Below are 16,845 nucleotides of genomic sequence, written 5' to 3' on the forward strand. Positions count from 1 at the left end.
TCATTTTTATGTTGGGCTTCCTGGTCCTAGCATTGCTACTAAAACCTGAGTTGAGGCAAAGTGCTCCTACAGACTGTTAGCTACCTAGGAGTCACTGTAGGGGAAGTGTGGGAAATACAGCAGAGTGATGAGGACATGGACTTTGTAGCCACACTGGCCTGGTATGAACACCGCCTCTGCTCCTTACAGCTGAGTGACCTTGGACAAGTTACTTAACCCCTCAGTGCCTTAGTTTTCTTGTGTGTAACCTGCCTCATAGGGTTGTTGTAAAGATTAAATGTATTAGTATATGTAAAGTGTTTAAAACAGCTCCTGGCACATAGGAAGTATATACAAATGTTAGCTCTTGTTATTAGATGCTATCTTCCTCCTACTTAGCCACGCTTTGTACCCTTGAGAAAACAGATACTTGTACTAACAGGCAGTAGAAACGAGGCAGAGAGAAAACAGCTCTCAGCCTAGGATCAGAGCTCACCTTACAACCCTCACCTTGACTGTTCACAAGACCCAGTCTTTTTGGTGAGTCGGCTCACTTGGGTAGAGATAAGAACAGAACAGATTCTGATGGGCACACAGGAAGGCAAATACTGCTACTAGAGCCAAGTCACTAAAGGACAGACCCCGATCCTCTTGGGCTAGTGACATCCCCTGATTCCCAAATTAGGGAAATAGGGTGTCTAGAGATTATCTCTAGCCTTTGAGGTTGTTATTGGCATTGGTAGGCATATCTTTCCCCAGACCACCAGAGGCCAAATCCTGAGCTGGCTCGGAGAATTGCTAATATTCCTAAGTCTTTGCCCAGTGAGAACCTGTGGAGTCGTCACTGTAGTTCCTTTGACTGGGGATGTTTCCTGTTATAGAGAAACATAAGGGAGTGGAATGGTATACTCTGCTCCCTTTAATCCAGCTGTTAAGACCATGAAGGCCTAGCCCATACACCACAGCCCATTTGGCACCAGCTACTCAAATTTAAGGCAGTAATAGCTAAACCCCAACTATGAAATGGCAGCCAGTATGCCAGTCCTAGAACAGAGGGGGCACTGCAGTCGTCCTTTGGTGGATCACCTTGATCCACCAGGCACTGCTCTGCCTCCCTTTGTGCCATCATATTCTGGTTTTACTGCTGACCCTGTACTCCGCTTGTGAGCCAGGTGGGCTAACTTACCATCTCCCCGTAAGTCACGGTCTCCCAAATAGAGTTCCAAATTTGGGGATTTATTTCTACTTCAGCAAAAAACATCACAGAGGCAGAAATCACTTCATCTCCAAAGTCTCCTCGCTGCTGCTGCTAGTTTCTGCTTCTTTTGCCTTGCCTTGAACTCTGATACCATTGTGTCCCTTGTTTCTGGCTGCGTACTTGGTTGGTGATCTGCTGTTCTCCCTCAGCCTCTAGTCCTTGACATTGACCTGGCTTTTGACTCTCTGCCTCACATCTCTGCTGCTGGGTCTCTAGCCCTTGCTTCTGTTTTGGCTATGAGCTTCTTTGCACTCCTTGGGCCTGGCCTACCTACTGCTAAGCCTGTTCTCACCAGCCTTGCCTTAGCTTTCTCAGCCTGGCCAGCCTCCTACCCTGCTGCTGCCGTGCTGCAGCCCACAGGTCCACAAAGTTCTTTTTGATCACCAAAGCTAACTATACTTAGGTAGCCCTCTATCCTGATCTGGGCTAGCTTCTCCAGGAAGGGCCTGATCCCTGTGGAGCTCTGGGTTAGATGCTTTGTAAGTACATGATGGCTATTGGACAAAAAGCCTACTAGCCATCTGGGAAGGTGTTTGGTGCCACTCTTGGCCACAAAGCAGCCACAATTCCTTTAGTCCTAGCTATACCCCACTGTGGGGCTGCTGCCTTTTGAGTTTTATTAAAAGTGAAGGGAATCTTCTCCGAGGTTGCAGAATGAGTCACTAGCTTGGATGCTTACCCTTGCTGGCCTCCAAGTTTGTGAAGTGAATTGCCCATTCCCTTTGATTGGGTTAGCCGCCCCAGGGCCGAGTCTAGTCACTCCCCTCTCACCATCCTGCCAGACCACTGTCTGCCCTCTGGGGCCACGGGCAGCATACTTGGTTGTTTGGACACGTCTTGCAGCCTGCAAATTGGACAGATGGGATCAATACTCACGAACCTGGAGAGGCCCAGGTAGCACAGTCAGTGACACTAGCTGCCTAGAGGGACAGCCTGCCATGGGAGGCAGTGTGATTGAATGGTGATTGGACATAGCAGCTGAGGATTAACCAAATTATGTCCCTTTGAGTTTAGATTGACAAACCCTCCTCACTTGGATTTTCAAACAAGCCAGGTTGTGCAGAATATAGAAGAGCTGCCTTCTTAACACAGGGCTGTACCAACATGATTCCTGGAGGTGGTCACATATATATCTGGTGCCCACTTCTGCCCAGATTCATGTTTCTATCACTAAGATTACACGGACAAAGGGAAGAGAGCTCATATTTGTGGAGCTCCTTCTATCTGGCAGGTACTATGGAGTTTTACATACTTATAACCTACAGGGGAGGCATCATTATCTCCATTATTCTGGTAAGGGAATGGAGTCTCAGAAGTGTAGTAACTTGTCCAAGATCACAGTTAGTAAATGATAGAGCTTTGACTTGAACCTAGGTCTCTGTGTGTGTGTTATAAAATATCATACTGTCTTCCCAATTTAAGTGTCTTAGTTCATACAATCATCTGTTACTTAATGACAGAGATACATTCTGAGAAACACGTTGTTAGGTAATTTTGTCCTTCAAACATCATAGCCTGCTGGTGTATGATATAGCCTACTACACACCTAGGCTATATGGTTCTAATCTTATAGGACCACCGTTCTGCCCATCATTGATCAAAACGTCATTATGCAGTGCATGACCATACTTCTCTTGACTTCCCCACAGCCCAGCGGGAGGGTGGGGTACATAGTAATAATAACGAACTTTTGTTGAGCACTTACATGTCAGGCACTGTTCTAAGCACTTTACATACATTAACACAACCATTTGAGCTAGATAGAGACTTTATCCCTGATAATTCTGAGATTGTAAAGTGATGGCTTTCTAATTTCATCATTCCTTCTACATTTATTGGTTGTCGTTCTACACTAAGGAAGAGCTTTCCCTTCTCCCCCATTGACTTATTAATTTCTTTTCTTTTTTTTTTTTTTAAGATTTTATTTTATTTTTTCCTTTTTCTCCCCAAAGCCCCCCGGTACATAGTTGTATATTCTTCATTGTGGGTCCTTCTAGTTGTGGCATGTGGGACGCTGCCTCAGCATGGTTTGATGAGCAGTGCCATGTCCACGCCCAGGATTCGAACCAAGGAAACACTGGGCCACCTGCAGTGGAGCGCACAAACTTAACCACTCGGCCATGGGGCCAGCCCCAATTTATTTTCAATATGAACTCATGGAGTCTTATTTTACTCAATGGTTATAATCCATTGCTGTCATTATTCATGTTGATGCCCGGATTGTCCTCGATTCTAAAGCCAGTGTTCTTAACCTCTGTCTCACGTTACCTCTCTATGGGATATTTTTTTCTCACTGCCTTCAGTTAGTTCGCCTATCTATAACAGGGTTTTTGACAAACTTTTAATTTTCTGGGAAAGAAGACTAACGCCAGTCTTATCCAAATTACGTGTAAGCTAAGAGCAAATAGTCTTCAAGTGAGAACTTGACAGACTCTGCTATGAATTAAATATCTGAGTTTTAGACATGGATTTTAGCTGCTTGGAGACCCTTCTTTTTTCTCTTTGGAATCTTAATCCATATCCTGGGTAAATTACCTGTGAAAGGTAATTCTTAAGATCCTTTTAGGTCAGGTGAATAGACACAGGAGACTAACCTGACCGTGTTAGATCAGATATAGAAAACCTCAGCCATGTGGGAGATGGATTCTGGTTCTTTGACTTACCTGTGAGGCCTGTGTGTTTGTGTGCATGGGAGTTCTTGAAATTCATTCATCCCTTCAGCAAATAATTGAGCTAGGTCCTATGCCTGTTGAAGGTAATGAAATCCAAACCAGTTGGTACAGAAAAAACTGTCAACACTGCTGGTTACAGATATTGAAAAACTAATAAAAAAGGGAAAAACTAAAACTATAGTTTGGCTTTTTAATAGTTATGATAATTAGAATAATTTTTTGAATGCTTACCATTTATGCCTTCAAAAGCGTTAACGGTTTTCAAGGCCAGTAAGCAAAAGATTAAAATAGTCAGAGAAAAGTGGGTAGAGGACATTATTCATGAGAAGAAAAACACAATTGACTATTGTGATTCATGAAAAAAGAAACACAGCTAACTTGTTTTTTAAGTCCAACCTTACAAGTAATCGAAGAAATGCAAGTTGAAACAGCAATGTAATTCCTTTTTCTCTTTACCAGATTAACACATTATGAAAAAGGAAAAAAACTCTCTATTTTGGTAAAAGAAGGGGAGAACAGTTAATCTCATCTTACTTCCTTTGCTGGTAAAATGAAAATTGGTACAGTCTTTCTTAAAGGCAATTTAGTAATGTTTATGAAAACCCTTAAAAGTGCTTAAACGTTTCACCTAGAACTTTATCTCCTAGGAAGTTATCCAAAGGAAATAATCAGAGATGTGTTATGAAATATTAAAAATAGTCTAATTGTTTTACAATTGAAGTTTGGCTAAATAAAGTAGAGAATAATCTTATCGTTGGAATACTGTGCAGTTGTTAAAAACAATGTGGCAAACAAATATTTACTACATGGAAGATGTGTGTGTTAAAGAGAGTTTATGTGGGATCTCATTTTTGTAAATAAAAATATTCATACTTGAAAAAACTGAAAATATGTTGTATATTCTAAAATATTTTTCTTTTTTTATTTATATTTTGTAAATTTTTTATAGTGAACACAAACCTTTTTTTATTAGGAAAAAAGGAGAAAGCATTAGCACGAACATTACATAATAGAAGGGAAACTAACATATAGGGAGTACTTCCTGGGTGAAGCACTGTGCTCGGTGCTTTATAAGTTTACCTGATTCAACCTCACAGCAACCCTGTGGAGGCCCCTGCTTCTGGTCCTGGCTCCCTCCAGTCCATTCTCACACAGCCGCTCGAGTGACTCTTCTAATAGCAAAGGTTTGGAAGGAAACACATCAAACTATAAAGAGTGGTTACTCTTGAAATTTTGATTAAGGAGATGGAGATAAGGGGAGACGTTCATTTTTTAACTTAATATTTCAATATGGTTTGCATTTTTTTAAGTATGTTCATCTTTTGAAGTGGGGAGGAAAAGCGTGTTGTCATATCATTTCCCCTCTAAAGCAAGCCCTCAGTGGCTTACCTCATCTCCCACTGTTCTTCCCCTTAAGCTCTCTACTCCAACTCTACCTTCTTCAGGTGAAGCCTTGTGCTCTTTGCTTCCAGGAATTGTAAATGCATTGAGTCCTCCCACTTTACCATCCCAGATCTGGCTACTCAGCCTTCAAGTCTTCAATACTTTAAATACCACGTCCCCTGGGAGGCCTTTCTTGCTCCCCTCCTGTGGTTTCCCACTGCATATGGTAGTTCTCCATCACACTTTTCTGTAATTTTATGGTAACTTGTTATCCTTCCCAGAAGGCAGTAAGCTCTGTGAGGGCACAGACCCTAGCACCTAGAACAATGGCTAGAACATAGTAAACATCTGTAAGTAATTGTTGGCTAAACACTTCGTATTTTATAGTTGTGGCCAAGCCTTAGAGAGGTGTTAAATAACTTGTTTAGAGCCTCTCAGGCAGTAAGTTTCAGAGCCAGCTTTCCCACCCCTGCTTGTCTTTGACATTCGCAGAGTTCGTGTTCTTTCCACTGTACCACTCGCATGAGCAGAGGCAGATCTAGTCCCCAAACATGCTTCAGAATCCAGGTCTCTACTTCCTGGACCCTTCCTGCTTTTGACACTTGTCATCTTTCTGATTGCTTCCAGTGTGGTGCAGGTTCTGCTTGCTGCTGGTGCTGACCCAAACCTTGGGGATGATTTCAGCAGTGTTTACAAGACTGCCAAGGAGCAGGGAATCCATTCTTTGGAAGGTAAGCGTGGGCTACCCTGCCATTCTGAGAACTCTCCTCCCTGTGGCTTCCAGGCAGCCTTGCTCTGTGCCAGCTCCTCAGTGAGAGCCTGCAAGCCCCTTATCCTCTAGGAATTCACAGATAAGCCAAAAGGCCTAGAACAGATGCCCTTCACAGTCCCCTCTGGCTCTGTAATTTATGTCACTTCAGAAGTCTTGGGGAATAAAATAGAGCCCTGGTTTCATGATTGGGGGAGGGCTGGGAGACCCTTTCAGCTGGTGTTCTCCTGAAAGTGCCTCAGCCTGTGGAGTCTCAGATGAGCGGACAGTGGAGCAGGTTCCATAAAATAATTAAGGCAACTGCATGGAATGTGGATTTGTTCTTCCTCTACTTCCTGCAGACTTACCCTGCCCCATCCCTGCCCTAGAACTAGAAAGCAGCCTCACTGGTTTGCTCAGCCTCAGAGATCCCTCAACACTACTTTGAATATTGCTTTTTCCCCCTCCTCTTTATAAAATACAATCCTGTCTGTGGGACTGGCCCCAGAACTTACTGTATGACCCAGGACAAATAGCAGACCATCTCTGTGCCTTGATGTCTGTGCTTGTAAAGTGGGGTGGTCATCAGTGACTCCCTGAGCTATTGTGTGTGGGGTTGCTTGGACTTCACCAGAAGAAGAAGGCGGTATGTACCTGTACCGGGGCTCGGTCGTGTGTCTTTTGGAGGGTACTTGGTCAAGTTAGTCTGTGTTGGCTCTGGTGAGTAGTTCTTCAAAAGTGGGGTTGAGAAGAGGGCAGGTTGCTCTGACTGCGGACAGAAATGAGTGTTTTATATTTGAGGTTTTCTTGTCCAGATTGGCCCTCCTCCTGCTCATTATCCTGGATTGCTCGCAGAGGCTGGGATCGCCCTCAGTTTCCAGCAACAGGACAGCTGAGCAGTGGCTGCTTTAGGGTTGGCAGTAATGCCAGGAGGACAGACAGCCTTGCTGACTGCCTGAGGGTCAGGGCAGTGACCTGAAGGAGGTTCAGCTGAGGGGAGGTTCAGCCCTCAGAGCTGTCAGTGAGGCTGCCACACTGACATGGGTATGGTAGCACAGAGCTGGGTTTCTCAAGTCAGCACCTGAGGGGAGTGCCAAGCGCATCAGAGTGTTGCTGCTCAGGTGAAGTGTGGAGGTGCCCTCCGCCTGCCTCTCCACCTCTCTACACCTGCTCCTTCTGTCAAGCTCCCTTGCTACGGCTAGATCCTCCACAGAGCCTTCCCTGTCCTTGACAATAATTGCAACCTGCCCTCAGCTGCTCTTTTGAATGTTCTCTAAATCTTGGCCTTTTTATGGTTATTTGAACTCTCACCTGCCCATATGTCTTTTCTCTCCTCCTCAGCTGACACTTCCATGTGCAAGCCATGTCCTGTGCCTCCTTGGATTCCCCACTGAGCTGGAGGATTATGTTCCCTTTATGTTTCAAACAGGAGAATTTCATGAATTCCAAACTTGCCCTATATTTGCAGCCTGATATGTGGGGACTCTGCTTATGGGCTGTCCTCTCCTCACTCAGACACAGCATTGCCACCCTCAGCTCTGTCTTCTGTTCTGGTGCTTTCACCAAAAAGGAGGGAGGAGCATTTGCTGAGAGGGCAGGGCCAGGGAGAAGGGAAGGGATTATTTGAGTGCCTTCTCATCTGCTCTTAGGATCCCAACGGAGCTCAGTAAGCAATTTTGATTCTACAGAATCTCAGAGCTGTGAAGCCATCTAGTCCAACCTCTGCTGTCACGTCACACCAGTCCCCACCCCCTGCATTCATGTTTTATACCTTTGTGTTCTAATAGTTCTCTCCTGGTTGGTGCTCGTAGTCAACGTTCTAGATCAGTGGTCAGCAAACTCTTTTGGAAAGAGCCAGATAGTCAACATTTTAAGCTTTGTGGGCCAGTTGGTCTCAGTTGTGACTACTCAGCTTGGCCATTATAGTGCAAAGCAGCCATAAACAATACGCAAATGAATGTGCATGGATGTGTTCCAATAAAACTTTATTTACAAAAATAGGCAGCAGGCTGGATTTGGCCTATAGGCCGTAGTTTGCCAACCCTGTTCTAGATATTCTTTTCTCTCCCTCCCTCCCTCCTTCCCTCTCTCTCTCCCTCCCTCTCTCTCTCTCTTCCTTCCTTCCTTTCTTTTGCTTTTTTTTCTTTTTTTGGTCAACCTCTGAATTTTTTTAACTCTTGTGTTAGCCAGTTTACATTCTAAGTAGGTAGGTAGGTAGATTTGTTAGTGCCATTGAGTCAGTTCCAAGTCCTAGCAACCCTGTGTACAGCAGAGCAGAATCCTGACTGGTCTTTTTGCACCATCTTCTTACCTTCCAGCGCTACATCAGACAATGCTCTACTGCCATTCATAGGGTTTTCGTGGCCAGTTTTTTCAGAAGTGGGTGGCTAGGTCCTTCTTCTTAGTTTGTGTTAGTTTGGAAACTCTGCTGAAACCTGTCCATATGGGTGACCCTGCTGGTATTTGAAATACCAGTGGCATAGCTTTCAGCATCACAGCAACACAGTGTGCCACAGTATGACAGCCGACAGACAGATAGATAGACAATAAAAATATTGGAAAAGGCTATTATATTCCTCGTGAAATAAAGATAAAAATATTAAGTATCTCTTCTTATTTTGTATGACCTACAAATTGAATGAATAGGTTTCCTATGGATTCATTTATTTATTTAAAAATAGTTTTTAAAAAACTTATTGATCACATTCCTATCTCGCAGGCACTATTCAAGGCACAGGTGTATTAGACAGACAAGAGCCCTGCCATCAGGTACTTTATGTGCTAGTCTTTGATTTAAATGTTTATAAGGACTCTATTAATAAGTACAGAACCCTGGAGCACATGATCAGGACAATTTTGAAGCATTAGTCAACATTCACAATTGCGAATCCATCAAACTTCCTTCTTTTCTAGCCATTATTTCTCCATCTTGTCCACAAAATTTTAAGAGATTTTCTCAGACTTCTTGCTAAAGTAAAAACATGTTTAGCAATCTTATTTTCTTGCACAGTAACTATTTCCCAAAAAGATATTAGGTTATTCTGGCATGACCATGTCTTGTTCTTGGAGAATCCATGCTGGTGCCCAGTAATCCCCTAAGTGTTTAAGAACCATTAAAAAACATACATTCTAGAATTTTGTCAGCAATCATTGGTAAACTCACTGCTCTGTAGCTTGTAAGATCTACCTCTCTCTGCACATTTTTCTTTTTTTTAAATTCCAGACTACCTTTGCCGGCCACAGTTTTCTGGCAGCTCATCCCATTTGCCCCGGTGCATCAGCTTGGGTGTGCTCTGCTCTCTGACTTCACGCACTCTGCTTTCTCACTCTGGGCCTGGAGACTAACAGTCCTTTAGAATCACATCAGGGCTCTCCTCTTCTTACCAGCCTAAACCTTTAGCTCTTTCTTGAACAGATTTTTCTTTTCTTTTTCCATTTAAAGATACCTCATTCTTTCATCCATTCAACCAGTAGTTATTGATTGCCCACTATAGGCAAGGCACTGCACCCTGCTCTTGGCCTTTCTCATTGATGGAGAAGACAGAAACGAAAGACTTCTGTGGTTCTGTCTCCTTTGGATTCGACTGGCTTTTTCACAGGAAGTTTCCTGACTTATGGACATGTGTGAGGAGGTTAAGTAGAACAAGAGGTGCAAGCCCCTTGCCCAGAGTGTGTCTAGGCAAATGCACACGAAAGTCACAAGCTCAGGAAAGTTAGACAGTCCTTCAGTATTGGAGCATAGAGTCAGTGGCAGAGTCCATCAAGTTCACTAAATTTCTGATAGATATTTCTGTGGGACTCAGCCTGTGCTTAGGACTGAAGGGAGGTGATGAGTTGTAGTTTGGGACCTTGGCAAGACCTCCCTGAACCCCAGTAATATATCCCTTGTCTCCCTTATCGGTATTGTTGTGAAGATCAAGAGATAAAGTATGTGATGCGTGAATTGTAAAGAACTGTACCGTTGTGATTGCCTATTTGTTTTGTTTATAATTCAGCATGCATTTACTGAGTGTCAGGCACTCTGCCAGGTGCTAGGAATATAAAAATGAAGAAACATGGTCTAGCCCCTCAACAGTGCTCCCAGGCAAGTAAGAAGACAGAGCTTGAGAACAAGGCACCACAGTGCAGAGGTAGATGTCCAAAGGCTGTAGGCAGCACTGATCGAGGTAGTGATGAGCTCTACCTGAGGGCAGGCTGCTGTCTGGCAAGTGTCACAGGGTAAGTGACTTTGAACTGGGTCTTAAGGATGAGTCAGAGATTGCCAGGCAGGCTAAGAGGGATGGACTTTCCAGGCAGAAGGAGCACTTGCAGAGACATGGGGTGGGTGCCCGCAGGTGGAATCATCTGCCACAGTGTTGAGGAGAATAGCAAGAAGTAAGACTGGAGAGGAAAGCAGGATTCCACGTGGGAGGGACCTTGTAAGACAGTTCTGGGGGGCTCACACTGTTTTCTCGAGGCCATTAAAAGATTTTAAGCAGAGGAATGTTTAAGTTACATTTGCAGTTTAGATGGACCATTCTGACAGGATGGGGCATGAATTGGAGGGGAGAGATTGGCAATGGTTCTTAACCTTTTTGGGGTAATGAACCCCTTTGAGAACTAGGTGAGAAGCTCTGCTCCTCTCGCCCAAAATGCACTTATAGTTTCTGAGGGTTCCTAAAAGTGATCTTCTGGAATGGGAAAAATAGATGTTAGAAAAATATGAGGAGGAGGTTGAGTATTCAATGGAATGTGGGAATTAATGGAAAGAGAGGCGCCTGTGGTGTCACCTCGGTTTCTGATTTGGGTGAATGTGGATGTGGGTCTGGAGAAGTCTGGCAGGAGATAGGGATTAGGAGTCACTAGCATTTACTGAGTGGTTAAAACAATGGATGTGACTGAAACTACCCAAGGAAGGGAGTTCAGGTGAGGGGTGAGAGGACAAGTCCCTCACTCAGGGTACCGGCATTTAAGGTGTGAGGAGGAAAGAGGATCCAGGCAAGGAGAACTAAAGGTATCAGAGAAGGTGCCTTGTTTTCTCCCAGAGAGGCTCTGTGTCTGTTCTGCCTGCTCAGAAAAGGCACAGCCTAGAGAGGAAAGAAACTTCTGTGCCCTCCTTGCTAAGACTTTGTCATCAGTTGCCCAATTCCTAGTGACACCCTTCTCTTGTTTCACATATGGCCATTGCTCCTTAGTAAGAAGCCTGCTCAGCTGGACACGTTGCATGCAGTATCTTCCACCCTTGTCAAGGTTGGTGTTTCTGGGTGGTGCAGGTGACAGAGAGATGCTTGGCACAGAAGCCTTATTGCCCTGACTGTTCTGTTTATTCTCTCCAGCCCTCAGAGTGGCATCTTCAGAGGCACAATGGTGTCCTGGAGAAAGGTCATACTTCAGTGCCAGGAAGTCATGTTTCATCTAAGCTCTGTCACTTACCAGCTGTGTGATCTTGAGCAAGTGACTTAAGTTTGTTGAATTTCAGTTTTCTCATCTGTAATGTTGGGATAACAGTACCCATTTTAAAGGGTTGTTAGGATAATGAGATAATCATTTGTAAAGCACGGTGACGTTTGACAAAGAGTTTCTCTACAGAGTTGGGTTTTGGCTCAGTGTAAGGCAGGAAACCAGCCTGAGTAACTCACCACTCAAGGGGCACTCACAGAGGCTGGCTAGCTATCAGGGATTCTGTGAAGGGTCGTTGGGTTACATGGCCTCCAAGGACCCTGTCGGTCCTGTGATTTCTAAGGTTCTAGAAATTCTAGGCTCACCATCAGACCAAGTAATATACTTAGAAGGAGTGGGATTTGAGCTGGGCTTTGGAGGTTGAAGAGGAGGGGAAAAAAGAAAAGATGTTCTAAGCAGGGGACACAGCTTGAGCAAAGGCACACTGAGAGCACACATGTGGAGAGAGTGTGGCGATCATGGCTGCTTCTCTACCAACTCATTCCTCATCTTGACCACATTCCATTCAGTGCCTTGAGCCCTACCCAGGCCTGCTCCAGGAGAGTTCCACTTGTGGCTGGCTGATGGGTGGTCGGCCCCAATCCTCAGGTGGAGGAGGCAATAAATTAGTGGTAACAGTAAACAAGTCGCCCAGCCGGGGATGCCGCTGGCTGCTTGTAAGTAACTGTTATAAACATTGGGTGTCTGGGGCTGTCAGAAATGCAAGCAAGCACTCTGAGTGCCTCTCATATGTACAATTAAAACAATAAAACACGGCAGAAACGTGGTCAGAGCAGGCTATAAATCAGCTTCTGTTCTTAGCTCCAAGTGGTGGCTGAATAAAGATGAGTCGTGCAGAAGTTGGATTGGCATAGGGCCCTTCTGGGGGTAGAGGGTCTAGCTTGCCAGGCTGGACCTGCCAGAACCAACCTCACTAGCCTGGGTGGCCCCCTTCCCACAGCTCCAGGGGCTGCAGGTCTTGGCCTGCTCCAGCTGATCTCCCCATCTCTGTGTCTTCAGATGGGGGACAAGACGATGCAAGCTGGCACATCACAAACCAGTGGACAAGTGCCCTGGAGTTCAGGAGATGGCTAGGAGTCCCCACTGGCGGTAATGCAACTGCTCTCTATAATATGTTTCCCGCTCCCTACGACATGCCAAAGAGTAGTCTTATCCTAGCTCGTCTATTCAGTGTAAGTTAACCACCCAGCATCCACTGCATGCCCAGCGCTGCCCAGGCATTGCAGAGAGAAAGTATGCCCTTGGAGAGCACACACTCAGGTGGGAGTAATGAGGCTCCCAAGGACATAAGAATCCCCTAGAGAGCTTGTCGAAACACAGATTCCTGGGCCCCACCCTCAGAGATTCTGATTCAGTAGGTCTGGGGTGGGACCTGAGATTTTGCATTTCTAACAGGCTCCCAGTCTTTGAGTAGCATCACCTAGGTTACAGGTGTTAGTCACGGCCTTGTGCTTGAACTGCTTTTAAAAAAACTCATCTAGACCTTCTCCCTGGAAGAGAGATGATTTTGCCACTTTAAGCTTCACTCTAGAGAGGCTGTGTGCTTCAGCTATGGTATTATGGGTGTACGGAACACTTCAGAGCTGTGACACCTGGAACGATTTTTTGCACCTCTCAGAGGCTGTGTCCTTTTATTGGTAAAATAAAGGTTATTGGGAGAGTTAGAGGTAGTAGATTTATCCTTAGCCTAAAATCTAGAACATAGAAGGAATTCCATTAATGTGAATTCGTGTTTTTACATCATCATCATTATCCTCATCATACTCTTAGAGAACTTGATTCAGAGTCTCTCACACAACCGTCCAGATGGTTTTCGGTGGTAGCTAACTATTATCCACAAGGAGCCAAACATTATTCAGGGTCCAAGGAATGGCTTAGCCATCACCTAACTGTGTGACCTTGGGCAGTTTTTCTCATTTGTAGAGAATATTACTTCCTACACCATAGACTTGTTATGAAGATCAAATTGAAGAACTTATGAAATTACTTGAGGAAATACAAGGCATCATACACACGTAAGGTGCTAGGAAGAATAGCAATTAATAGTAATAAAGTTTGAAGACATGACCAAGACAGTATTTGACAAGGGTCCAGGCAGAGGAATGGATAACAAGGATTATCAGAGCTCACGAAGGGAATCTCTGACTGAAGCATCAGGAAATTAAAATGGTATTTGAGCCTCAGAGTATAAGAAGGTTTTATGGAGGGCGTGCAGGTGAGTTCAGTTGGGTGGGACCAGAGATGGAGGGTGTGTTATGTCTAAAACAGAGGTGGGAAACAGAAAAAAAAAATGTTTCAGGCTGGCAAGTAAACTTGTTAGGGTGAAGCATCCACACAGCAGAAGATTCATTTTAGAGAGTAATGAGCAGTGAAGATGCAGTTAGACTGGGGCCAGATCAAGACCCTTGGACTTGATCCTTAAGACAGAGAAGAGCCTTTGAAGGTCCTAGAGGACAGGGTACTGCAGAAACTGATTCCTTCCAGGATGGAGAAGCGAGGGAGGTGGTAAGATGATGATGATGACAGCTACAGCAGCAGGTAGCATTTATTGATACTTACTCTGTGCTCACAGCAACTCTATGATGTAGGCACTGAAGGAAACTGAGGCAGAGAGATGATGCCAAATGCCAGCAAAACTGTTCCCAGGGCCGGCCCTGTGCCCAAGTGGTTAAGTTCATATGCTCTGCTTTGGCGGCCTGGAGTTTTGCCCGTTCAGATCCCAGATGCGGACATGGCACTACTTATCAGGCCATGCTGAGGCGGCGTCCCACATAGCACAACCAGAGGGACCACAACTAGAATATACAACTATGTACTGGGGGCCCTTGGGGAGAAGGAAAAAAACGAAGATTGGCAACAGTTGTTAGCTTAGGTGCCAATCTTAAACAAACAAACAAACTGTCCCCTGCAAGCATATCAGCCTATATGTGCCCCACACTTAGAGAACCCAGCAAGCGTATCAGCCTATATGTGCCCCGCACTTACAGAACCCAGCAAGCATATCAGCCTATATGTGCCCCGCACTTAGAGAACCCAGCAAGCATATCAGCCTATATGTGCCCCACACTTAGAGAACCCAGCAAGCGTATCAGCCTATATGTGCCCCGCACTTACAGAACCCAGCAAGCATATCAGCCTATATGTGCCCCACACTTAGTCAGCTCAGAATCTCTGGCTTGTTCAAAGTTTTGGAAACCTTGGGAATCTGCCAGGCCAAAAGCTGTTTGGGCAGGCTGTTATTTTTCATAATGTCCCTGCCTCTTCCTCATCGTTGTCAGAGCCTTGTCTCGCCTGCAGGGCCGGTGGTTCTACATGTCGTTTCTCAGCAGTGTCAACCACTATAGAGTCACCAGGATGGACAATGCACTGTCAGTCCATCAGGCCTTTTGGCCAACTTCAAGATTAAGTGTATCAGTCAGTTAGGTTAATTGTTTCCATCCTTTTAGCCCTCCAAACCTATATATATATTTGACTAGGAGAGGGAGATAGACTGGTTGACATGTTTTATTAAAAAGAATAAATTCGATACATTTATAAAAATAAGAAAAAGTGGGATGGGGTGGCAAAGAACTAGTCTTGTGATTTTTAACTGATTTACATATTTTGTGTATAAATATTTTTTCATCGAAAGTTCCAAATCAGGGATGGGTCCCACACACCACACAAAATATATTAGAGACATTTATATGGATAGCAGGAAGGGAGACAGAGGGCTGAAATTTTCCAGGCACCCAGTGATTGATGGGGGCTGAGGCTCCCCCTGACGCTTTATTGAGTTTCCGATGATTATCTCTCGCTGAGACATTTTTTACAGATGACGGTCGAGCTGTCACAATGGACCATGGGGGAAAAAAAACCAACAATAATAACACTTTAATCTTTTTACTGCACTGCTCCCTAGTATCTCAGATTCATCTTCCCTGACGCACGCAGTTCATTATTCTGCCCCTCCCTGGATGGGAAATAAAGGAAAATAAATATATATGTAGACACACTTACCCACATACATACATACACACAGAGTGTATAAAAGAGACCACCTCAGAACCAGAGAGGGGCAGAATTTATTGTTCTTTTTGCAAGTGTTGAGGTTTATTAGTAGAGATGCTGGGTTGGCTTGGAATTGGCTATTAATTACAGCATTTTGTATTTGTTTTTTATTGCGAGTTTTTAACATCTTGAAGAAAAGGCAGAGGAGAGGCAAGCAGGTGTAGAGATGGGGAGCACAGAGGGACCAAGTTTGGCCAACCAAGTAGCAGAGCTGGCTGAGAGGCAAAGAGGGCAGCCTCCTTCCTCTTATTGCCAGCCCTGGCTGGCAGATCCCTGGAGCTGAAAGAATACTGCTTTGGCTAGGATGGGGGCAGGGGTGGGGGATTGGGAGAGGGTGTGCTGAGTAATTATAGGACAGATCAAAGGGACTCCAGATACCTGTGAGTGTGTCACTGCTCTGAAGGTTAGGAGAGATGGGAAGTAGAGGAGGTTCACAGGGAGTGTTGATGGATCTGTAGATAACAGAGTCACAGATTCTTAAGAGTTTGCCCCACTCTTTGAATTTGACGGTGTGAGAGTGAGACATGGGCTCTGAAAAGCTCCACCTGGGTCTATCGTCACAGGAGGAGTCATGAGCTAGAGAGGATGCCCCACTGCCTATCTGGGGCCACAGGCAGGGTCAACAGCCTGTCTTCTTAAAGTTCCAGGCCAACCTTCCTGCTCTCCCGCTTCCCTTTCTTCGGTGTGAGAGAAGATAGGTTTGGGGTCCTATGGGAAGGCTGACCTTGATGTGTCTCCAGTAGAATAAGTGCTGATCCAGTCTTCTAATTCATCAAACCTTTTCTGAGCTCCTACTACGTGCCAGCTCCCATACTCACTATAAGATATAATGAGATGAGCAGGGTCCTGTTCTTAAGGAGAAACCTTCCAGTCCATGGGCAGAGGACATGTCTGTAAGAACCATTTTCAAGTGGGATCTGGTCCTCCAGCCATAGGCCAGCTTAGATGACTATGAAGGCATTCTCTGTATGAAGAATAAAGAGATTTGTGAGACACAGTGTCTGTCCTTCCAGAATCTGTTTTATGTTTGGGGAGACTAGCTTAACATCCATTCACTGAAGAAATATGTATCAAGTACCTGCCACATTCAACAGTATACACATGAAGCAATCTGAGAACACAAAAGACTATGTAAAAGAAAATGTTAACCCTGAAGGCCCATCCGAGTTGTCACAGATGGCATGATTTTGTCCTTTTTTATGGCTGAGCAGTATTCCATTTTATATATATATATGTATATCTCACATCTTCTTTAGGGTATTATGCTAAGTGAAATAAGTCAGACAGAGAAAGACAAATACTGTATGATTTTACTC

General features: G+C 44.7%; 1 protein-coding gene across 1 annotated transcript in view; it reads left to right on the forward strand.

Moving 5' to 3' along the window:
• The window catches only part of CLPB (ClpB family mitochondrial disaggregase), a 140,836-nt gene that overhangs the window by 42,804 nt on the left and 81,187 nt on the right, over window positions 1-16,845 (forward strand). The window contains exon 4 of the mRNA XM_014842026.3: window positions 5,920-6,023. Coding sequence (XP_014697512.3) covers window positions 5,920-6,023 — 104 coding nt within the window. The remainder of the gene's footprint in view (window positions 1-5,919; window positions 6,024-16,845) is intronic.

This window comes from Equus asinus, chromosome 20 (assembly GCF_041296235.1).
Source record: "Equus asinus isolate D_3611 breed Donkey chromosome 20, EquAss-T2T_v2, whole genome shotgun sequence".
NCBI classification, from domain to species: Eukaryota; Metazoa; Chordata; class Mammalia; order Perissodactyla; family Equidae; genus Equus; species Equus asinus.